The sequence below is a fragment of the Phalacrocorax aristotelis genome, chromosome 2 (assembly GCF_949628215.1).
Source record: "Phalacrocorax aristotelis chromosome 2, bGulAri2.1, whole genome shotgun sequence".
NCBI lineage: Eukaryota > Metazoa > Chordata > Aves > Suliformes > Phalacrocoracidae > Phalacrocorax > Phalacrocorax aristotelis.
Window position 1 is genome coordinate 58,397,293 of NC_134277.1, and position 24,623 is coordinate 58,421,915.

The 24,623-nt window shown below is 44.1% G+C and overlaps 1 protein-coding gene across 3 annotated transcripts in view; it reads right to left on the bottom strand.

The window, feature by feature from the left end:
- LANCL2 (LanC like glutathione S-transferase 2) overlaps positions 1-15,474 on the bottom strand; it is a 33,120-nt gene extending 17,646 nt beyond the window's left edge. Inside the window, exons 1-2 of one of the 3 annotated variants that reach the window (XM_075083742.1) lie at positions 14,340-15,474; positions 2,554-2,671 (exon numbers count right to left, since the gene is read on the bottom strand). In XM_075083742.1, the coding sequence (XP_074939843.1) occupies positions 2,554-2,671; positions 14,340-14,543 (322 nt within the window). In that variant the 5' untranslated portion in view covers positions 14,544-15,474. Of the gene's footprint in view, positions 1-2,553; positions 2,672-6,910; positions 7,150-12,044; positions 12,069-14,339 lie in introns of those variants that run through there. The other 2 variants (XM_075083745.1, XM_075083743.1) reach the window with 2 other exon arrangements.
- Between the last annotated feature and the right edge of the window lie 9,149 nt (positions 15,475-24,623).

The following is a 24,623-nucleotide window of genomic DNA, read 5'->3' on the forward strand; positions in this document are numbered from 1 at the left end:
GACTGAAGCCCAATGGTAGACTCAATCTGCAGAGAATGAAGAAAATTCATGACACAGGCACCAATGGTTGGTGAAGAAATCACTGAAGACTCAAAACCATAGGCTAACAAGTGTGTATACAACCAAGTATACTGACTGTACAATACTCGTCTATTGTATGCATGAATTGACTTATTTTCCATTTGATTTGTAAAAAGATCTTTCGATGAGTCTTTGGATTCAACTTGCCAAGTTCTTTATAACTCTTAAATGCATTTCCCAATAAAATTATACATTACTACAAGTTAAGTTGGTTTGTAAAAGCCAAAAAGCAAAAAAGTCCTCAGAGGATGCTAGAAGGTAATATCAAGCTTCACTCCATTAAACTCATTACACAGTTTTCAGTTAAAACAAAACCCAACCAAACCTTAAAAATTGCAACAATGTAGACTGGATAAAGTGAAAAAAGTCCATCTAAGTGGGTGTCTATTAGCCAACTGCAAACATACATGTGCAGAAGCAAAACATTTACCTCCAGACCCTACTGCATCTCAAACTTGCTTCTGACAGGGAGGGCACTCTCCTAAGCCACAACTAAAACCGAATATACACAAGGCCCACTTAGCTCCACAGAGAGGCTACCTGAGGAGTACAAGAACAGCAGCACCACAAGAGCGCTGGCGCCTCCTCAGATGTTCCCCAGACTGGCTTTGAACAGGCCTTTTTAGATGAGTCCAAGAGGAGAGCCGCAGAGCTCGGTTAACCCAATTCAGTGGCACAGGAACTTGTGGGCTATTTACTGGGATTTCTGTAACCTTTTTTAATGTTGCAACAAATGTGTAGGTATCTGTGCTTGATCAAGGGATGGTCAGAAAGTAGCCACGAGGCCCAGTTCATCCAATCCTTCCTTGTGCAACACCTTTAAAGTGGCTCCTCCTAGATGTACAAAGAGTACGCGTATAAGCAAGATGGACTCTAATATGAGTCCTACAACTGTTATGTGCCAACAGCATGCGCTGCAAGATTTTAATGTTTCACAAAGCTCAAGCCAATGCTCAGGACAGTGCACTGCCAATAAGATTTGTCTAGACTTTGTATATAACAAGCAGGGCAGTTGTTTTCAGCGCTGCTTTTATCTTCTGATTTGCACGCTAGCAAAATGCTGCAAGGAACAAGTTTGGGAATAAAGTTACTTTCACTAAGTTTTTTAAAAGCCAGATCATGTAAGTATTTTTATCCAGGAGTCAATTCCACAGAAGCCTTGAAAGAAGTTTACAACTTGGAAGAGAGATTACGGTGATCTAGGAAAGCAGGATGGATAAACACGATTGTCATTAGACTGCATTACTTGTTCATCTATCTTCTTGTTTCAGATAATGATGGCTGTGTTACTTTTAGCTTGTGACTCATTTTCAGCATGCTCTGGTTTATCAGCCATAACTTCAGTTGTCAGTCACAGTGTCAGAACATGGCTCCCTGGGCGCCATTTCATAATGTCAGTGTGAGAATGCCCACTATTTGAGATCTTCCGCACTTAGCAGCCGCTCACTTTCAGACCTTGAAACACATCTACCATTTCAGTCTGAGCTGTCTAAAACTTCCCCACCCATCCACCCACAGCACCATCTGTACCAAAATGTTAAGAAGAAAGCAAAGAAATTTGACCCTTTCACTGCCAGAATTAAGCCTGAGCACAGGCAAAGCCTGGAGTGTCTTTCCACGCTCCTCCCCCTTACAACACAAAGATAAAAGAATACATCTCCTCAGGGCATGCTTCAGACATGCGATGCTAAAAGCATAAGTATGTCTGAAGAGTAAGATAGACAGAATAAGATTAGAATATATCATTGTAACGGCAAAGTGGCACTTAAGAGGCCAAGACAGAAAAGCGTTTTGGCAGCTTGAAGAGCAGTGGCCACAGGCTTGACAACTGCAGGCTCTGCCTAAGGATCAGAAGGGCTTATTCACATTTGGACAGCATCAGTGATGCAATGCTAAATGCATGACAGTGCCTAGCAATAACGAGCACTTGCACACACCTGTTTATCTTCACGTACTTCACAATCTTGCAACCCCACCTCCATATTCCCCCTACTATTTTTGTACAGACAGAACATGCAGAGCCAAATATCCATATTCCAGACTTCAAGGCGCCAAGATCCTGGGCACGCCCTCTTAATGCTTAAAACATGCTGTTACCATCAGACAGCTGCTATCAGTCAGTTGAACAGAAAAAGGTGAAAATAACCCATTTTAAGAGAATACTAAAGAACCTAGAGGTAAGCCAAAAGAAGGAGTAGCTAGCCTTAGAAAAATTCACTCCTTTTGCAAGATAAAGATCTCCATATACAAAAGCCAGTTACCCTTTAGCTAGATTCTTTGTCCACTGAAATCGATGCAAGTCATTCCAGACAGTAGTGACCAAGCGTCCAGAGTTAAAAGAAACCAACTCACACAAATGCCTCTATCAGAATATTTCTGCTGCTCCTGTGAGAATATCAGAACCTCCTCCTGTGAATAAACCCAATTATGCCATTTAACAAACACACTTCATTCAAATTCTAGCTTTCTCACCAGTCCAGCCAGTATAGGCAGAACAGTCATGTGGATCTGCCGTCTTCAGCCCTTCCTCCATTTGTTGCAGAAGGTCCTTGATTTTTGCCTGGATCCGTTTTGAGAACCGAGCGCTGACCTGAAAACAGGATACAGGAGAAAAGGAGCGAGTCAGAAAAGGAAAGAATCCAAGAATGCAAGCTGTCTGCTCCACTTTCTTGTTTGCAAAAAAAAAAAAAAAAACCAACCAAAAAATAACTAGGGAATAAATACTTCATGCAGCAATCAGCAGGGTCAAGGTGGTTCATCTTAAGTGTGTCCCATGTAATGTATTCTGAACACATATTAGAATAAGTTACTAGTGTCTACATTAAATTATCTGGGGATGCTTTAAAGTCACATGAAGACCAGCTATGGACACTGACAGTATGTAATTATATCCTGTCTCTTATCTCAGGCTCTTAAGACAGTAAGCAAAGCTTCTCTGAGCTGAATTAAAGGTGAGTAGAAGCAAACAGAAGACAACCATCTGCTGCCACTCCATGGGCAAATACTCCATGCAGGGTCCTGGTACCAAGACCATATTATGGACAAACACAGCACAGTGAACCTACAAGCCCTGTGTAATAGGTGGTTGCTCTTATCACACAGCCCCTGAACATCTTTAGTGGCACTATGGAGCAGAAAATAGCTAAAGGAAAAACACATGCTCATATTTGAGACAACCAAGTCAAAGTCAAGCCATCATCCATGAATATGTTTTCACCCTAAATCCAAGACTCTTTTTGATGGCCCAGTTTGTGACTGTCACATGGAAGGCAAACAGCTTAAGAGTCATAGGATGTTCTTCCTCTCACTTCTTGCTCTCTCCTCTCCCCAAAACAATATTAGAATTGACATGCTTTATCATGAGAGGAGGTTGTTAAATGCAGTCAACTACTGAAGAACAACTACCTAAAAGAATGAGCTAGACACAGAGAAGATGAATAAAAGCAGCTTGGCAGCTTCACATCATGCATGAAGTTGAAGAAACTAACCCTTGATTTTATTCATTGCTTGCTTTTACTGTTGACCAAGAAAAGTTTACATCTGATGGTACATATGAAATATAACACAGGATACTTTACTCTTGCCACCATTTTCCTCTCATTATGCATACTGTATGGGATGATGCATTACTGATTACTCCCTTAAACCTATGGAACTTGGAAACAGTCAATTAACTAGAATTTACTGCCCTATTAGCTTCCATGGGAAAGAGTATTCGGAAATCCTTTCACAGAATGAGTCTATATTTGAGTGGAGACATCAGAAACAACAGTCAAAAATGTTGTGGGATTTTTTTTGTTATATAAACAGTATTATTTATTGATCAGCTTTTCCTATTAACATATTTATTAAAAGCTATTTTATATATTTAAATAGAGCCTAAGGTCTAGGTTTACTTATAGAACAATTTACCTACTATGGAGCTAGAGAAGGAGAAACAAAAAAAACCTCTTCCCTTTCTGGGCTATAGGAAAAACTTTAACATTACCAGATAATTGCATCCCTGACAAAACAGTGATGTACACAGACTTTGTGCCACCCAAAAATATTTTGTGAATGTGCTTTTTCCATCATCTACAGAAAGCCACAAGCATACATCACTTGTCACCTAAGACTCAGTTATCCAGGAACATCTAGAACAGAAAGTCTCTAGCAACATGGAAGCTGTCAGAGCTTCCCCACCTCCCAAAACAAGAGTCACAATGCAGTGGTCATCAGAAAAAAGGGCATTATCCAATTTGGCTACCTGTCAGCTTACACTGAGAATAAAGCTACTGTTTCCTGAATGGTGCTTGATTTCCTTCCACCACTTGCTTTCCCAACCTGCTCCCAAATAACAACCAGAATAAATCAGATTGGTTAAGGCTTAGTTTCATGTTAAACATATCTACATTTATTATGTTCTACTATAGAAAGAGATACTAGCTTATTAGGAAGACAAGTTCTTGCTTGATTACAACACATCCCAAAAGGAAGGGGTTCAGATAAATGACAGGCCTTGAATGCCAGCATGCAACTGATTACTCAACATACAACACACTTTGTAGTCTTGTTCAGAGCAGAATTTAAAATAAAAATCAGTGAATTCAAACATCCATTCAATGGATTCAGAAATCGGAAAGATAACGGGAATCAATCAAGTCCTCTGACACACTCAGAAGTCTTCAGGGTCAACGGTTCAAATCCATTTTATGATGGTGGGATAGGGAGGGAAAAGGAAATTATGCCATTATATCTTACGTCACACACACACCACGCCAGGAAGGAGCTACAGTTCCCTTAACCTCCTCCAGTAATTCTAGAAGTAGCAACCAAACACAGTAAGCATCTGACGTCTACTCTTTGGCCTTAATATGGCATTAAGCAACTTTTTGGTAGGAAACTGTACCATGCTGTGCTGGTTTTGGCTGAGAAGGGGTTAATTCTCCTCACCATGGGGGGTTGGGTACCTTTCCAGCTTCCTGCGCTCTGCCGCGCTGGCGGCGGGAGGCTGGGAGGGGCGGGGCCACGGTGGGGGTGGCTGACCCCGACTGGCCAATGGCAGGTTCATTCCATACCATGTGACACCATGGCCGGTATGGGGCGGGGGGGGCACAGTTTGTGGCTCGGGGGAGGCGCGGTGTTGGGTCAGCGGGCGGCTGCATTGCGTGTGGTTTATTTCGGTGGTTCGTTCCCCACCCCCACCCCCTCCAGGTGGGCCTCTTGTTATTTTCCTTTCCATTGCATTTTTGGTTTTTTTTTGTTTTTTTGTTTTTTTGTTTTTTTGTTTGTTTGTTTTGTTTTTTTAAATTTTAATTATTAAACTGTTCTTATCTCAACCCATGAGCGTTACCCTTCCGATTCTCTCCCCCATCTACTGGTGGGGGAGTGCGTGAGCGACTGTGTGGGGCTGAGCTGCCGGCTAAACCACGACACATGCACACACAACACACACCCCTTCCCTTTAACTAATTCAGTGAAGTCTCAACACAAAGGACAATCTTTCCCAAGGGCAGAGCTTCTCTCCTTCGAGAGACAGCTATGCCAAGGCTAAGGCATATGGAGAAACAGCGTGAGGATATCCACATGGATGCATCCACGCATAGCATTCAGTTTATCTGACAAGAGTGAACTAAGGTTTCAGAGGCTCCTGATTTGTTTACTTACTGCACATCACAGCAGTCTGGTTATCTATGTTCTGACAATACACCTGCTGATACCAAATCAGGTTGTTTTTTATCAAATACCAGATCAAACTACTTAGAGGCAGGAGGGGAGGACTAGGATATCAGGACACCTGGGTTCTGCTTTGAAACTCCAGTCCCATACAAGTAATTTAGCTCAGGTTGGCATTTCCCTCTCTCTAAAATGGGAATTGTTACTTACGTATAAGTCAGTGCTTGGAAAAGTATAGATCAAAGGATATTTTGATTACAATTACAAACATTTATCAGCCCAGACAAAGCTACTCCCAAGCTTATGCCAGTGTGAATAAGTTATGAGTGACAACAAAGTTTTCCCCATCTATTCCTCCACCACCTCCTCTTTGCCTTTTTTGGGTATTTTTTTTTTTGGTTGCTCTGAAGCAGAGCACAGCCATTGTTCATTTGATAAGATTCCACTATAAGCTTATAACAGATGCTTACGTGCACTAGAATAAATTAATTACATAAAGAAATTAATATTGAAATATGGCTTTAGAATATTTATAAACTTCCTTCAAGAAATCTTATGGCAGCATTACAGCTGAGCATAAAGCTAATTTGTGTTGTGCACAGATTGATTTTCAAGAGAAGCATATTAATTTCATGAGGATGATTCCAGCTGGCATTCAGCCTTTCTGCAGGTGACTTGTTATTCCTGTAGGGAAAAAACAAAAACCAGGAAGCCTGACCTCTGATACCCAATATCACATTTACTCCTGGTTCACAACAGACTGGGTGATAACAGGACCTGAAGAGTATCTTTAACAAGTATAAACAGTTTTTCTCCAGGAATTCAACTACTGCATTACTCCTCTGCTGCTGCAGGAAGAACAGCATTATCATCCCAACCACTGTTCAAGTTTTAGATTGGCAAAACACAAAAAATGAGAGCTCATTCCCATATTACCCAACAGAACCCTGCACAATACTGATTACAGTAACAAGAAAGGCTTGTTATCAGCATGAAACAAAAGTAGTACAGAAAAACACAAACATTTTGGGTTTGCAAATTGTTTTGTGATTTACTGGAACCACATCACTTTTCCCATTGCAGTGAGGTGGTATGCAAAGCTATATCCCAATCCAAAGCCTTTTAAAGCCAACAAAATCATAAGGAATGTAAACATATATGTAATATCACTCACCTTAGGACTAATGATATGGTGTCCAAATTATGCTGTCACTGTCAGCAATACCTGTTTCCCCTATCTGCTTTCTTGTATTTGTAAGGTTCCTAAAGAGAACTTAAATCACCATCTTTTGTAAACTCAGCACTAAAACTACACACACTACAAAAAAAAAAATACACCTACCACCATGCAAATAAAAACTTCCTAAAACAAATGCACATTTCACTTGCAGTTGATATGACAATAAAATACCAATCCTCCCTGAACTACCTCTCCATTACAGCAATAAGTAGCAGCTACGTATGTGTTTTACATGATGACTTCTGGTGGGTAAGAGAAGCCTTTAACTTGAAGTCTTGCAGGTTTTAAAATAAAGCATGTACATTTGGACTAGGTATCATAGTGCTTACGTACATGTGACAATGCAACAAGACCTTATGGCATGCCTTTTGTTATTAGACGTAATACTCTGGTTTGACTGACACAGGGTGAATTATCTCATTTGCCTTTGTCAAAGACGGTTAGATATTGACGTTTTTCAAAGCATTTATTTGTATCTCAACACATCTATGCCAAGTAACTTGTGCAGACTCACGGCAGGACATTGGAGACCTGAGCTTAGTTGCTAACACACCAGTATTGTCACCACCAGCTCCCAAAACAACCCTATTAACCCTATTTTACCATTACAGTATTCTATTTTACCCCATCACCTTTTGGTGGACTGAAGGAGGAAGCAATTGGTTATGCAAAAGCAGCAAGGAGATGGCCTATACACAGAGGGTACCTACTAAACAAGTAAAATAACTCTTATTTTATCTCTGTTTAAATCAGGTTAAGAAAAGAGATCTCAGGGAGAAGTGACTTTATTGTTGGTGATGTGTAGAACAGGAGACATAACATGGTGCTGGGGTTTCTTTCAGGGAAAGCGCATTTCATGGACAAAAAACCAATGCAGCTCAAGTTGGCATGCAGCAAAGACTTACTCAGAAACCAAACTTGCATAGAAGACTGCACAAGGGACATGACAGACACTGGTAAGGGAGAAGAGTTGGGGACAACACAGCTCTACTGAAATGAGAAATCCTGGCCATACTGAAATCATTGGGAACTTTGCCACTGACTGTAAGGGAACCAGGTTTCACACCCACGCGCTGGAGCACGGTTTTATTGAAGCAGGATGAGGTCTCAACACTCACCTCCACAGAGCTCCTTCAAGAGCTGACCAGAAGGCGTAGTATACCACGTGCAGACCCTAGCAAGGTCAGCTGGGAAGCCACCTGCCTTTTTGTACAGGAAAACAAGCTTTGCTTTGTTTTTACCTAAATCAAAAGGGGCTGCTACAGATCCCAGAGCAGTTTCTTTTTCTTCTCTGAAAATACCAGATACTAGGAAACTGCATCACCCAGCCTCTGAAACAGTTAAACACAGTTCTCTGCTACTAGTCAGTTAGGTCCTTCCAGAAACAGATGCCAGTTCTGCAAAATCACATGCTTAATAAATGATTTGAAACACTTCTGTCTGTAGAACACATTGCTCTGTTTTTCAGTGATCTGGCACCTAGTACCATGCATGTAATAGTGGGGGAAAAATTAAAGAAAAAAAGGGTGAAGGGAGTGAAAGAGAGAAAGAAATCAATAGCTGTAGGCAAACTACTACACTGCTAACAAATGCTAGTTCAGGAATAGGCTTTAAATGCAGGCGTCACCCTGCCTCAGAGGAGATGAGGGAATGAAAAAGAGCATTAAAAGACAATTCATTCAAGGTACAAAAAAGAATTGTTTAAAGCATGTAAGAAATAGTGAGACTGTGCCTCTAATCCATTTGTGTCTAAAAGGAGGTATTTGTCTCATTGGTGATTAGGCTGCAAAAAACCCCAAAGCCTAAAGATTTAGATATCCTACAGAGTCATCAAAAAGCTTCTGATTACTGGTAGCAAAAATACACACGATTAACAGACACCAAGGAACATTATCCTGTGTTCTGGGAAACGTGGGCTGATAAAGCAAAAGAGCAATACTGGAAATCACTGGTCCTCCAAGTGGCCTAGCATCAGCATGCTACTTCTTGAAAACTAAGAAAATAAAAGTGTTTTGAGTATAATTTAAAGTCACTCACTACACAGAGGTCTCCACCCTAGCTGGGACATTTTTAGGTGGTCCACAAGTTGTAAAAAAAGCCAATACTGTCTAAATTATTTTGATGCATAGACATATTTGATGCACAGGTATATTCCAGATATTGAACTTGACAGCACATCATTGTTGTGCAGTTAGACCGCAGACATCGTTTATTTTCACCAGAAAATGAGTACTTGTTATTGCATTTGCCCACACAACTAGCCAAGAGTAACAACTCATTAACACAGGTCTGCAAGATGAAACTAGAAACCAGCAAAGGGTGGATGGACATGAGACAAATTAATCAGAACTTGGGTTTTGATTTAAGAAAGCATCTTCATTCAGAACTGGTTGACTAAAACCAAATAGGCTTAAACATGTAGTTAAGGTCTTGTCCTGAATAACAGGAGAGGCTTTCAATATGAAAGCATCAGAAAAGTGCTAAGCTGCATTTGACGCTGATGCGCACTGTAGGAAAGAAGCAGCCATTCTTCCTCTCAGGCTGTGTACGCTAACTGTTGTGAGTTAGCAATGGACAATGAAATACAATAAACTGATTCTTAGACTCAATTTCAACCAAGACTCACAAAAAGCAAAACAAATTTCCCTTCAACAGAAACATGATTTGCAGTACTCAGAATCCTCTATTAAAATAGCACGCACCTGAGATGGGGTGCCTGGAATGGTCAAGAATGTTGCCATCTCAAGAAATGCAGCTACCCCATCCCACATCTCCAGCAGAAAAAAAAGTGGTAAGAAGTAATTACTGGCTCTGAAGGTTCAATTTTGCCTCCAGTGCAGTGAGTGGTATGATTCCTACTAGTGTAAGCAGTTGCAATCGGTCCCAGAACAGAGAGAACTTGCTCCTCTCAGTGAGACAACTAAAATGCCCAGTGAGAAAACCTGACGAACATAAAAATACCAGAGGGAAGGGAATGAAGAGTGAAGCAATCACAAAGAACTTTAGACATATTTTTAAAAGATATTTTAAAGGGGGAGGAAGACAGAAAAGCCACATAGAGGAATTATCAGAACTAACAGGAAATTGAGAAAGCACCAGGAAACTAAACATCACTAAATAATCCAAAAAACAATCTTAAGTAAATATTCTGTATCCCCATTTAGTGATACTCTTTGCCAGTAAGCATCATTAGCTTAAAAACGCATTTCCTGTAAGAAGCCGCCCCACGAAGCCTAATTAAGTACATTGTATACATTTGTCAGAACACACCACCTTTTACTAATATTCTTAAAATGTCATGGCAAGTCAGAAAAAAACTTATCAAAAAAGAATTGGCCTCGAAAAGAAGTTACTGTTTGGGCATCCTAGTGACCTATGATGAAGTTTGAATCCAATTTCAGTGCTGTCAAAGACTCCCTTGTGATGCCTCAACAAATCCAGACAAACTTAAATTGAAGGCAGGGATGCAGTAACACCTTGATGCCGGGGTGCTTTTCTTGCAAACACACAAAATCCACATCAGTTTGCCTAGGCATGGGATTGCTTCCAGCTTCCCCTGGGCAAGCAGGTAAGATCAGCCTGCCTTTGGTTCCCAAGTCACTGGCCTGCAGATGGTGTGAAGGTGGCTCCCAAATCACACCTGACTATACTACAGATGTAGCCACAGAGCTGTGATGGCTCTGAAGATGGTGAGCAATCTGAAGTTGATATTGGTGGGCCACCCATGGGGCCAGGTCCTTGAACAAGCCATCACCACCCTTATCAGCAAGCTCTCCTCACCCTTCCCTTTCCCAGGAAATCCACTAGAGCTTCAGAGCTCTCTATCACATGAAGATTTCGATAAACAGTTTCTGAGCCAGGACAACTGGCTGTCCCCGCTTCATGCAAGCCTGCGCAGACCTCCCCATTCTCGGTCCCCCACACCCCCACCCACAGCCAATGGGCAACACAATGCCAACGAGTCTTGACATTAATTGCAGCTATAGGTTATATCTGCTCCAGTTCAGGTAGGAAAGCAAAGCACAATACCCCTCAGATGAGTTACTCTTTGGTTCCCAACCTGCGCAGGCCCACAGCCTAAAATTGCCACATGTAAGAACAGATGAGTTTATAAGTAGAGTTGCCCACAATGTGGGGGAAACTATCGGAAGAACACCTGCTTTTTAAATATTAATACTTTCCCCAATAAACAATTACAATGAATTAAAAATTAAAAGAAACTTAACAGACAAACTGATTTTCCCATGAACTAGGGAATAACCTTTGTTCTGAATCCACAGCTGTCTATTAATTCCTCTGCCTCCCTGAGCATTCCATTTTGGAAACTTTTGGACCACTTTGAGATAAAATCTATAGGTACTTTTTCAGGCTAAGGTATCACTATGGGTTCCACATCAAAAGGAAAAGGGTTATAGGACCTATATTTAATTGAAAGGATTGTAGTTTTTTAAACAAAGGCTTATATTTAAAATTATGTTTCTTATTAAACTAGAATTAATGCTGCCTGATGAATTACTACATTCAGCTTTCTCAGACAAGTTAGAGAAGTAATTCAAGTCCATGATACTTTCACAGTGAAGAAATCTAGTTAGGAGAAAGTGAATTCCAACTGTGTGAGCAGAGCCCACCTAGATAACTGCAGTGTTTACTGTGACTATTATTAAGAATGCAAATCAGCAGCCCCAAACTTTGTTTTCTCTTCTGCTCTCCTACCTTCTAGCTTCCTGAACTGTACTTTATACATACAAACACATGCAGCAAGGATTTTGTCCCAGTTGTCTCACATTTCAGACAATGACTTGAAGAGCTTCTTGTCCTTTTATCAGCCGAATGAATTTTAGATGGCAATCATGGCAACTTACGAAATCCAATTAATAATGCATTGCCTTCCATGACAATGGCAGAGCCCCGCACACCTCTAGCTGTCATTACGTGAGTCACTCAGTGCTCACCGCTCCACACAGCAGCAGATGGGAGGAAGAAATTATCCAGAGCTTCTGAAAGCTGCTCTCATTTTTAGGAGGCTTGTGCTATTGTGTACAGCAGTATACAGAACAGATTCCCTGACCTGTGTAAAGTCCTTTTGTCTTCACTGGGGCTTTAGGCAGGCAAAGATGTTTCTCTTACAGGACTGGAGTCTGTTAAATGCAAAAAAACCATAAAACCAAAAAACACAAACAGCAACAAAAGCACCCCAAAATACTCATCAGGAAGTCTCATAAAAGCCAGGATAGTACTAGGATTGACAATATGCAAATGCTGCAAAGAATATGAATACACATAAATATATTCATGGCTACGTTCTAGCCCAGAAATATGTAGGACAATTCCTCAGCTTTTGCAGATGCAGAAACAAAGGAAAATGTACACACATATCTGCCTTCTCCTACAAAATACAAAGAGTTGAAAAAATTCAAAGGCTACTGAAAGTTGGTGCAGTTACATCACTTTTACATGGTACAGAAGATGACTTGTTCTTCCAGAGGAGCTTCAGACTTTCGAATGTAACAAAGCCCAGGCACCACTTTTTATCAATTACACAGCTAGACAGGTGCTCAAAGATATTTTCTGAACAAAGCTGCAAAAACAGCTGCCAGCTGCCACACAGTAACAAGGAATGTCATCCACCACTGATGCTGGTTAAAAATATTTGCACCCACTGTAAAATAGCATACTCATCTACAGCTGAGCAGGACAGGCATTCTTAATGTGAATCTAGGGCTACAAAATCATTGACTAACTCATTTCAGCTCTGCCGCAGAAGAATGTCTCTGAATTTGGATTAATTCAAGAATTAAATCTGAAGTAAATTAGAGTCAAACTATTCTGCAATACAGCTAATATTCCCTAAAAATAAAAATTTAAGGAAGTTCACCTTCCTCTGACATCAGTTCTCACTTTGGAAAGCTGTAGTCAACCTAGATCAGCAGTAAATGAAGGTTTATTTTCTCTTTAAAAATATGGTCATGAAGTGTCAGATCTGAAGCAGGTACATAAGAAGGATGACCGGCCTACAGAAGGCCTTAAAAGAAAGTTCTTGGTACGTTTTTTACCAATTTAACAACAATATATAGCTATAGCTGTTTTGCCATCTCCTCTCTGCCTTCATACCTTAACTCACTGTACTTGGATATTTTTATATACTGAGACAGATACAAAATACAAAGAAATCACAGTTCTCTTTCACAGAAGAATTAATTTTACCAGCACTGACTATATAGGGATTTCTGTCTGCCACAAGACAAGATTCCTTACTGCCACAAGCAGGAAAATACACAGCAGAGATTAAAGGCTCCCCTTTATTCACCTCAGCATACAGTCGTGCGAGCTAGGAAAGTCAGCTTCGCACCCAGTGCATTTGCACTTCTAGAGAGGTCATAGTGCAGTGTTTTTCATCTGAAACGTGACAAAGCAGCACAGTATTGAAAGACAAGGCTGCTCAGGGGCTAAAATGACAGAAGGCCCATATTCTGGTATTCCTTCTGCAGCGTAAGCCAGCCTGCATGGTAACAAACCAGAGAAGCTTCTGTGCTTAAAGCCTAGAACACCCACAGCTCCCCAACCAGCAGCACGTGCTGTCAAGGAGATAAGTGGAGCAGGACGGACTCGTGTGTGCAGTGCCACCAGAGAGCCCCTCTGCTGGGCCGAACCGACTGCCGTGGCGCACCTGGATCCATACACGTGGGTATGACAGTAAACACATGCCTTGGAGAGAACGGTCCCGCATCACCCAAAGCCTGAGTGTTGCTGTCACCTGAGGAGAAATTCCTCTTTTCTAGATGCACGGTCATCTTTTCCCTTCCCGGCTTTCCTACACCTGCTCTAGGTGTCCCTGCTCAAGCAGGGGGGGTTGGATGAGATAATCTTCAGAGGTCCCTTCCTACCCCTACCATTCTCTGATTCTGTGTGCTTTCTTTGCTGAAACTCGGGCAACTCGCGAGCGGCGTGAGAGCGCCGCGGCGGCAGCCGCAGCGCAGCCTCCAGGCCCGGCCCCGCGCTCACTCGCGTTCCGGGGAAAAACAGCTTTCAGCAGTCACTGTCACCGACTCCAAGCCGTGGGGCCGGGCTGAGCCCGGCTCCCGCTCCTCTCCTCGGCTCACCCGCCCGCCTCTCCCCTCCGCAGCCCCGGAAGCCGCTGCCGCCGCGCGGGAACGGCCCGGCGTCCTGCCCCGGGGCGGGCAGGGGCCGGCCCGGCGCCCCGCGGCGGCGCCCACAGGCCGCGGGCCGCCCCACCGCGCCGCCGGAGGCTGCGGCCGGGCCCCAGGCCCCGGCGGAGGCCGCCCCTGCGGGGAGGGAGCGACCCCGGGAGTGAAGCTCGGCTCGGTGGGCCGCGGCGCGGCACCCGCCCGCCGCCCGGACTCACCTTCCCGTCGGCGCCGAAGGGGAGAGACTCCTCCTCCGGCTGGAGCGGCGCCTTGTCCCGCTGGCCGTCCGCCGCGCTGGGGGCGGCAGCAGCCCCGGCTCCGTGGGGCTGGTAGTCGGGGTAGGGGTTGGGGAAAGCCCGCTCCTCCATCTCCGCCTCGCCGCCCAGCTGCAGCTTCAGCCTCTTGGACATGCTCTCTCCCATCTCAGCCGGCCCCCGGCCCGCCTCCCCGCACGGCAAGCCGGCGGGGACACACTCCGCCCCGCAGAGCGGCGGGATTGCAGCAACGCGGGCTCCGCGGCCGGCAGCCGCCGCCGGCTACAGCCGCCGCCCGGTGGGCGCGGAGGCGAGGGGCCCGCGGCCGCCCCGCGGCGCTGGCGCTGGCTCAGGGAGGGCGGCGAGGCGCGACCCGCCGGCCCCGCGCTGAGGGGGCTGCGGTGGCAGTGCCCGCGGCCGCTGGCCCATCTGGGCCGCCTCAGGGCAGAGGCGCCGCCGGCCCCGGCGCCGAGCCGCCGAAGCCTAACTTGGGAAGGCGAGAGGGGAGCTGCGACACCGCGGCTCTGCCTGGCGTCCCCGTCAGCCGGGGAGAGGGAGCGGCGAGCGCGGCGGCGCCGCCATCACACCCGTAGGGGCAGAGCGCGGCCGGGGCCGCGGCCGGGCCCCCCCGCGGGGAAAGGCAGCCCGCCCGCCCGCGCAGGCTGGGTGGCACCGCCGCAAAGCCCGTCCGAGGTCCCCATCGTCCCCCGCCGGGGCGTCAGTCCCTCAGGCTGCTGCTGCTGTTGCTGCCGGCGGCCGCACGGCGGGCGGCGGAGCGGGGCTCCCGCCGGCTCCTCCCGCCCGTCCCCCCGCGGCGGGGACGAGCCGTCGCCCAGCGCATCTCAGAGGAAGGGCAGCAGCAGCAGGAGGGGGAAGGACAGCCCCAGGAGCAGGCAGTAAGCCACCAGCTCCTTCGCCCGACTCATCCGCAGCCTCCGCCGAGCCGCACTCATTCGCCAGCAGCCCCCGGGCCCTGCGCGCCCACTCTCGGCCGGCCCCGGCGGGAGGGGGGAGGTGGCCGCGGCCCCAACGCCCGCCCTGAGCGGAGGGAGGCGGCCCTCGGCTGCTGCCCCCCGGGGAGGGGGGGAGGCGGCGGCCGCCCTCAGCCGGCGAGGGGAGGCAGCCGCCCGGAGAGAAGAGGATGTTGGGGGAGCCCCCTCCCCGCTCTCGGGCAGTAGTGTTGACCCGCCGGCTCACTGCGGCCGCGCTGGCTGCAGGCACCGCTCTGCCCACGGCGAGCACGCTCCCAACAGCCAAAACATATTAAAAAAAGAAAAAAAAAAATCCCCACAGCATTGGAGGGGAGAGGCGGCGGCAGCTCGTCCTGGCCCCCCTCCACGCGTAGGGCCGGGCGCGGGCCGGCGGGGAGGGATCCGTGCCGCTGGGTGGGGGCGGGGATGGCATCCCGCCTCGGGAGGAGCAGTGGATCGGTCCCATGTGGATCACGCGTTTTGGTTTGGGATCCTGTCCTGGGGCGGGGGTGGGGGAGCGGGCACTGAACGCCAGGGCACCGAGTCAACGTAAATTCAGCCCGTTATTTTACGGACACCTCCATTTAAAGATAGGAGAAGAGCTCCAGGTGAAGGGGCACTGTAAAATAACCAAGGATAAGTCTTATCTATTCACGAATAAATGGTAGGTGCTGTCAATATTGTTGTAGCCTTCCAGAATTCTTATCACATACTGAAACCCTCTCGTGTAGAAACAGGCTGCAAAAAGCCTCCAATCCGGCCAAACACGGCACGTGGTGTTGTGTAAAAATAGGTACGCAGGAGACCTTGTTGTTCCATCAAATATTTACTCCCAACTATGCCATCGCTTTTTGCTAGTAATTGTCAGTCAGCCAGACTGTAAACTATTAATTCAAGACCTGGACACTGTGCAGACTTATTGATCTTTAGTTTTCAGTGCTGAGTAATTTTTTTGCTATCAAAATACATACTCAGTGTGTACGTTTAAATGTAGGTGACGCCTGTCCCAGCATTGGCTTCAGTTTACAGTTGTTTGTATGTGTAAATAAATGGGACATGTCCATTAACTCGTGGCAGGATATAAATTTTATATTTTTAAATTTTAGGACGTTCTTTCTCCATTTTATGTATTTTTAGAAATTGACCTGATGACAAAGCATAAATTCCAAACAACTTGTCCAACAAGAAGTACCTCCTATTTGCTCTGAAGGTGAAAATATCAATCCACTCAAAAATTACACAATCATCTGTAAGATATCCTGTTCTGTAATCATTTTAAAAAATCACTTTATGCATGATTTCCTCTTTAATGGGGAAGTCTTTTGTGCTGTGTTGTGGAGCCTGAAAAGGTAAACGCAGAACCTTTTTAAAAAGATCTCTTGTCTCTGTGTAGGCATTTTGCAAAGAACATGTTTTCATCTCAGGTGGCTGAGAGAAGGCTCTCAGCAAAGACCAGCTGTGTCAGTGCAAATAACTACATCCCCATAACGAAGATCAGAATTAAACCTTTAATACAAATGTGTGTGGCTTCTGTTTTCTTACACCTTCTACTCCCTTCAATCAAAATGGTGGGCATATAAAGGCAAGACCATACCAACTGGTACCTGCTCAAGGCCCACAGATGAGAAGTGAAGGTGCTCCCTGGCACTTTGCAAGAGCAGGTTCTTCTCTTCCTCTGGAGGGGTGGGCTGGGGGGTGGTGGGTTTGCATCTCTTGCCCGTGGCCTTGCTGTGCTGTTTGGTTATCTGCACACTGCTGTGTTTAACACCCTGTTGTGCCTGTGGACCTGAGATTTTCTTCCCATCTTCACCGTTCTTCATATTTGTTGGAATATGGTATGTTTTGTCTCAAGCATACAAAGTCTTCTTTTGTTCTTAACAGGCGGGATATAGTTCAAAAGAATTTTAGGCTTTATTTTTGCTCCTTTACCTGTGATGCACACAGAGCTCCCACAGCCTGAATGGGAATCATGGATACAGGAAGAAGAAAAAGGTTGGGCTGAGTGAGGTGACAACCTTTACGGAGCTGGAGGCCTTACCTACTGAAATCATTACTTCCTGGGCGCTTGCATCCAGAATAGTTCTAAATGCCGCTGAAAGCAGTGAGTCCTCATCCTTTCTTCTCGCTTCAGCTATGCACTCCTGTAACCTGACTTCTGCAACACCGGCAAACGTGCAGCCCTGCAGTAAGCTGATCTAGCCAAAAGCTGCTCTTTTCCTTTCTGTGGTACAGGCAAAATTGGAATGAATGTTTAACCAAGGCCTGATTCCTGCTTAGATGTCAGTTTCTTCACGTAATTCATGAAAAGTTTTGCTTAACATATCATTGGGCTACTCATTCTTTACACAGGAGGAATTCATAAACCCTTCTCTTTTACTTCTTCTGACCTTTCCTTCCGTTTAATCCTCTTTACATCCTACAGCATCTGATATTGTGCTCCCAGTGGGACTAGTGCCAATTTTTCAAATAATAAAAAAAGTATCTGTTACTGTTTGGGCCAGAGCTAAATAATCAGAATCCATGCATAAACCATTAAAGATGCTGTGCTTTCCCATATATTTTACTGTTTGATTCCCAGTATGTGTAGTAAATTATCCTAACTAACAAGGAGGGAAAGAGCATTGTATATCACAGAGCCAACCCTCCAAGGGCTAGCACACAGCTGTCCTGCACGCTATACCCCATGAGAACTACATCATATTGCAACATGATGCAGCTTGCAGAATGAGTGTGAGCAACCATCGGGAATCTCCGAAGCTCTAGCTGTGACATGTTTAATAGTTCCTTCAGCAGCTGTGTTCATTCTTCTTACAGTATAATAGCGCTCATTTATTTTCGTGCACAATGGCTCCAGATATGTGCAAGCAAGAGCCCTGTCCATGTTTTGTTCCATGGAGACAGGATGATGAGTATGAGACTTCAGCACCAATGGTAAAGTGCCTTGTAAATTCTGGGAAACCAGTGTAGCAGCTGGCATTAATCTCATTTTATTTCTAAATATAGAGCTATGAGATTCAGCTGAAATTAACTGAGGGAAGCAAGAGCTTCAGGAATGGGCCCTGCTAATGTCATACATAATAGAGGACAAGGCTGTTAACTGCTTTCTTCAGTATTTACCTGTGGAAAAACAAGATATGGCAGTTTTTCAGCTGGCATTAGTTAGGACAGCAGGTCAGTGCAGATGGGACAGTTTATACTCACTGCAAATCACAGATTAGACATTTATTCAACATGAATGAAATCTTTCATATTGACTTTTACTTTCTTGCTCTCTGGTCCTCTCTTCTTCAGGCTGCACTTTGTCTGTGCTGCACCCTTTGTTCTCTGCAGCAAGCCTTTTTCTCCTCTATCACTACCGTAGGCCTATAGTAGCCTATAAGGACTTCCTAATTCCCTCCTCACCATTACTGTCCCCTCCCCTCAGCTGTACTTCCTAATTTCTTTTTTTCTCCACCACAATCTAATATTACATTCTGCAACGAAATACTTTAAAACTGTTTAGGCCTAATAAACTATAGGGGACTGCTTCCTGCAATAATGATGATATTACAAAATAAAATCTGCAGGATCAAGTTTTGCATTTTAGTTGCAAAAGGTTTATAGATTTTGGACCAAATTCAGTCCTGTGTTTCAATTCAGCTTCAGGTGGAGTATAATCCAATGCAAGAACAAATGGGCTTGTGTGATGCGTTGTTATCATATTTCTTTTCAGTAGCAGCAGATTTCTCTGGCTGCTATAAGTAACCGATCTCTATTATAGCATAATCTTGCTATTTAAGATCTCAGAGATGTCTGTGAATCTGATAAGACACCGTGCTACTCAACCACCAAAAAATGTTTTAATAATAACTCCATCTAATACAGTTCTTGTTTTATCTTCTGTTCTTATCTTTGTCCAGTAGCAGAAAAAGCAGTGTTGTCAAGTCTGTTGCACTTCTGTTTTGATGAGTGCACGATAATAAATGATAAGCCTGAGCAGCAGTTGTTGCACTTCAGCCTGTTTTCAAAGAATGTCTTTTGTCATAATCAAACTTTTCCCTTCCTTATCCCCTTAATCCCAGTGGTTTTCGATTTGCACATCTTGAGCAGTACAGCTAATGAAATAATGCAAAGATGCCTGTAAATGTTCTTATACGTCTTTTACTGTCTATGATGAAAATGAAACCAGCTCACTGTTATTAAAATGTACCCTTAATAATAATCAGTCTAGTGTTGGATTTTCAAAGGAGCTATTTCTGACCCCGACAAGGTTTGTAAGCCCAGGGAAAGAAAAGTTCAGTTAGTAGAAAACAAATGTAACTCTCCCAAAGGCAAGGACCAGGGTGAACTGAGGGGAGTGTGTACTTTTGGGATAGCTGTGGCTGGAGAGTATCTATAAAAAGGAGCAAAAGAACAAGTGTTGGACAAGGGGATTCCCTTTGCCTAAGGAGGCTGTTAAAAGCTGGATGTTCAAATTTGACTTTAACTCTGCTACATCTTATTTTCTTACTTCTTCTGTTATCCTTTGAATGACACAATGTCTGTGGGGCTTAAAGAGCAGCCCAAGTCTCTACTTTGAGGTAAGGATAGGTGAAAGACCCAGGCCCAAGATTCACCAGAAGTAATGGGCATGGTGCTCTGAATTACCTCAGTCCTGTTCGTTCAGGGTCTGATCAGAGAGGTTTGCATTCTTCAAAAAGTGCTCACAAGTTCACAGGTTTGGCTTCTATCTTCAGTGGTTTTCACCACATCAGGACAGAGCGGGATGTTTTTTGGGGGGACTAAACATGCAGAACACAAGCACCTTCAAGCAAGGTAACTTTAGAACTTTTGCAGCACTAAACCTACTTGTGTATCTCAGCTGATTACCGCTAATTGTCTGAGAGCCCCTGGGCCTGCAGCATTTGTAGAAGCATAGAAAGTCTCATTTTCTGGTCTATGTTATGGATGTGTTCCTGCAAGCTGTCGAGAGCTCTTCTGATGAGCATATAATTTTCAGAAGCCTGGATCAGAGACCAATTTACAAAGATATTATTCGAGCATTCAGTACTCAGCGGGATTCTGTCCTTCTCCTGTACACCACTCACATATTTTACTAGAAATATAAAATTTCTAGGTGGACATCTGCTGGTGGAAACATTATGCATGTTGCTTGATGCTGTGGAGACCACCAAGCAGTGCCCTTTTCGTCCCTTGCTGTGGGGTCCATGCCCCAACCTTAGTCATGGAAGCAGGAACTGTCTCATCTGGTGCTTTAGGTCCAAGCCTGAACTGAAATCACAGAGTAAGGAGGGAGATGGGGGTCAACAAAAGGATAAATATTTTTCCCTCCTTACCTGAAAGGCCAAAGGAGAACCACATTCATGTGGAAAAGTTCCTAACACAGCCTTCATACAGGAAGAGACTCCATGTGGAGACCAGTCACTTGATTTAGGTATAACACATCCCTCTTTTAACCTTGTGGAGAACAGCATAGGGAGCTGGTGCATTTTTACAGAAGAGCAGTGATGACCAAGGGAGTCACAGCCCCCTTATTATCACTGCCTGGTGCAATCTTGCTCACATGTTGTAAGATGGAGTCACAGGTAAGAGGTCGTGCAGCTCATCCCTTCCAGCCCTTCCCAGTCAGTCCCCCTGCAGGGTGCACAGTTTGCACCATTAGTGTCACTCTTCCCATGGTTTCTGCAACTTGAGGTTGGGAAGAGGGAGAGACAGAAAAAGAAGCAGCTTCATTTTTTCCGTTAGTAACTGAAATGGTCCATGCTAACCAAAACCCCATTCTACCAAATGTGCCTAGATGATCTTGTCTTTTGAATTCTTCTTATAACCTGTCTCCAAGTTCTGATTTGCATTTCTAAAAAAAGCCCTGTTTTGTCAGAAAATAGGATAAGAAAGGTCAGTGCTCCCAAAATTAAGGTGACTAGGGTCTTGCAAAAGAAATCAATAATTGCTGTAACAACACTAAAATCCCTTTAGCTATGTAAGTAACAAAGAGCAAAGAAAAATATGTCTGTTTGTTTGTTTTTAAAATAAGGTAAGAAGAAGGTTAAAAAGTATTAAGGAGATTAAGGGTGATCTAGGTCTAATGAAAAGCAAAATTAATATTTCAGCTCAGCTTTCTGTAATGTGGCAATTACAGAATGTGGCAGTGAAACAGGGTAATGGGAACAAGTGAAGGAGAACAAATTACCACATTCTGGGTTTGGGTTGAAACAAAAGTTAAATAATTTAATACCCAGCTTAACTGGGATCATAAAAGTTGGCAAATGAAACTGCAGTTCCCTCAGTGATCTGTGCAGTTATCAAATTAGGCAATATTATGTGGTTAGAGAACAGCACATATAGGACCTGTTTAACGAATAGAGAAATAATGAAGCACTCCATTACCAATCATTAGTATGACCTCAGTAGGATAGAATCATAGAATCGTTAAGGTTGGAAAAGACCCTTAAGATCGTCGAGTCCAACCACTAACCCATCACTGCCAAGTCCACCACTAAACCATATCCTCAAGCACCACGTCTACCCTTCTTTTAAATACCTCCAGAGACGGAGACTCCACCACCTTCCTGGGCAGCCTGTTCCAATGTTTGACAACCCTTCCAGTTAAGAAGTTTTTCCTAATATCCAAACTAAACTTCACCTGGCGCAGCTTGAGGCCATTTCCTCTCATCCTATCTCTTGTTACTAGGAAGAAGAGACCGACCCCCGCCTCACTACAACCTCCTTTCAGGTAGTTGTAGAGAGTGATAAGGTCTCCCCTCAGCCTCCTCTTCTCCAGACTAAACAACCCCAGCTCCCTCAATCTCTCCTCTTAAGGCTTGTTCTCTAGACCCTTCACCAACTTTGTTGCCCTTCTTTGGACACACTCCAGCACCTCGATGTCCTTCTTGTAGTGAGGGGCCCAAAACTGCACACAGTTACTCAAGGTGTGGCCTCACCAGTGCCGAGTACAGGGGCACGATCACCTCCCTGCTCCTGCTGGCCACACTATTCGTGATACAAGTCAGGATGTCATTGGCCTTCTCGGCCGCCTGAGCACACTGCCGGCTCATGTTCAGGTGGCTGTCAACCAACACCCCCAGGTCCTTTTCCTCCAGGCAGCTCTCCAGCCACTCCTCCCCAAGCCTGTAGTGTTGCATGGGGTTGTTGTGACCCAAGTGCAGGATGCAAAGATTTAAAACAAATGTTGAAGAAAAGATTAATAGGGGAGATGGAGATAAATGGAAAGGGAAAAAATACAACATGGGTTTATAATACGTCACTCACAGCACAGTAACTCTGTACTGTTCCTTGATGAGAGAAGCAGCTCTGTAGCTAAAAGACATACAGTAGCTGTCACTCATTTGTACAACTACAGTAGCATAACTGGTAATTTCCCATGTAGCCCAAGAGCAGATTAATACAATTATCTGCAAGGATCTAGCAGAGGGGGAGGCAACAATGTGCTGCTGTCAGACGACATGCATGGAGCTAGAGGAAAGCTAATAGAGTTGATGGTAAGGTAATAGAGGAGTGGATTTGGGACTGATCCTAATGAACATTTGTATTAACAGTGTTTGTACAGAAAATAAGAAAAAAATAACAATTCTGCAGAGAATTATCATAATGTTGTAGTAGAAGACTAAAGTGATAGAAATGGGAAATTATGAACATGAGGTTGGTAGTTTCAACAGGGGTAAGCATGTATTGACTGCAGTCCAAGGTCATGATAAGTCCGCCTGCAGTAGAGCTGGTGCGTCATGCCCAGAAAAGATCCATTAAAACTGGAGCAGAGGCATAGAATTGTAATGGAGAGCCTGTTTTATGAGGAAAACCTGGATCACTCTGGCTTTTTTAGCAGAATGAAGGCTGAAATGGTGTATAGTTGCTGTTCATAAATATGAAACAGATATAAATATAGATCTGTATCTGTACTAGGGAGGAGACAGAATGATTAAGGACCATACTTGCAACTGAACAAAATGGTTATATGTTGCCCTTGGTGAAATTCTGGCTAAAAACAAAAACGGGTTTAACTATCAGAGGGAGGAGGGTTTTGAAGCGATCTTTCAGTGAGGCTTTTCAGAAAGACCTCAATAAGCATCTTGGAAAAAAAATGCTATAATATGGTTGTTGTGAGCCAGTAAACCAAGATGCTCATAGTCCTGTGCCTCTGGAAAGTATGGTGGCCTCAGGGGATGTGAAAGAGCTTCTCCTTATTCATTGACGGTTTTTAGTAGCCAGTAATTGAGAGAGCATAGGGGTTTTTTTCACCTTCATAAACTTCCTGTTGAGGGAGGTATATAGGCAAGTGACCTGGTTGTCATATTCACTGAGCTTCTGTGTGAGATTTCCTACAGCAGGCTTTTAAAGTCTAATTATCATTAACAGTTCTGCACATGTGGTGTTTACGTGGGGATGGAGAGCAGGCATCTAAACCTGCTTAAAATTCTGCCAGGGGAATGACAAGGCTAATCACTGGAGTGACAGATAAGAGTAAGTTAGAAATGGATGGATCTAGGCAGTTTTCCGTTTTATAGCTTGAAGGGAGATTTCTTTCTAAAGTGAACTCCCTATTCAGACAGTTTCCTGACATGTGTTTTTATTTCCGTAGCACTCTCCTGGTGTTTAACTGTACAAATATTTCTGTCATCCAGTACTGAGCTTCCAGGTCTAAAAATAATGAGAAGACAGCTGAAATATGAAAGTGATGCCCTCCTGGAAGCTGTTTAAAATCTGTCAGTCTCACAAAAAGGAGACTACTAATAGTGCCATATTTAGATTTTTCCTAGTCTGAACAGGTATGGAATTTATGTGGGGTGTGTGCCCCTTTTTTCCTCAGATATTCTAGCTTTGAAGAGCATTTTGGGTCACAGAACAGAGGAATGACTTAGTCGTCGTATAGTGCCTCCATCACTGTTGGACTGGATGCTGTTCACCATAAGGCTGAAGGATACCAGTATGAATATCCCCCTGCAGTTATGAAGATGCTAAGAAGAAGTGATACAGTACAGAAGTTTGTATGTTTGAATAACGTGAGTGATGATTGCTAACACCTTAGAAAATGTAAACTCTGCTGGTGTAACTGCATCGACTGATTTAGGTTTCCTTCAGTAACAAAATTGATTAACATTACTTCTCCATGTGTGTGTTCCAACTCAGATGACACAACACACCAGAATTAAACAGTTCACCTTTGCACATTTCTGGAGTAATGTTGACCATTATGAAGTAGTACAGGTTTTGTTGTATCCAGGCTCAAGCATGAGTGCTTTGCAGTCTTTTTCATATCTTTTGTTTGACCAGAAACTACAGC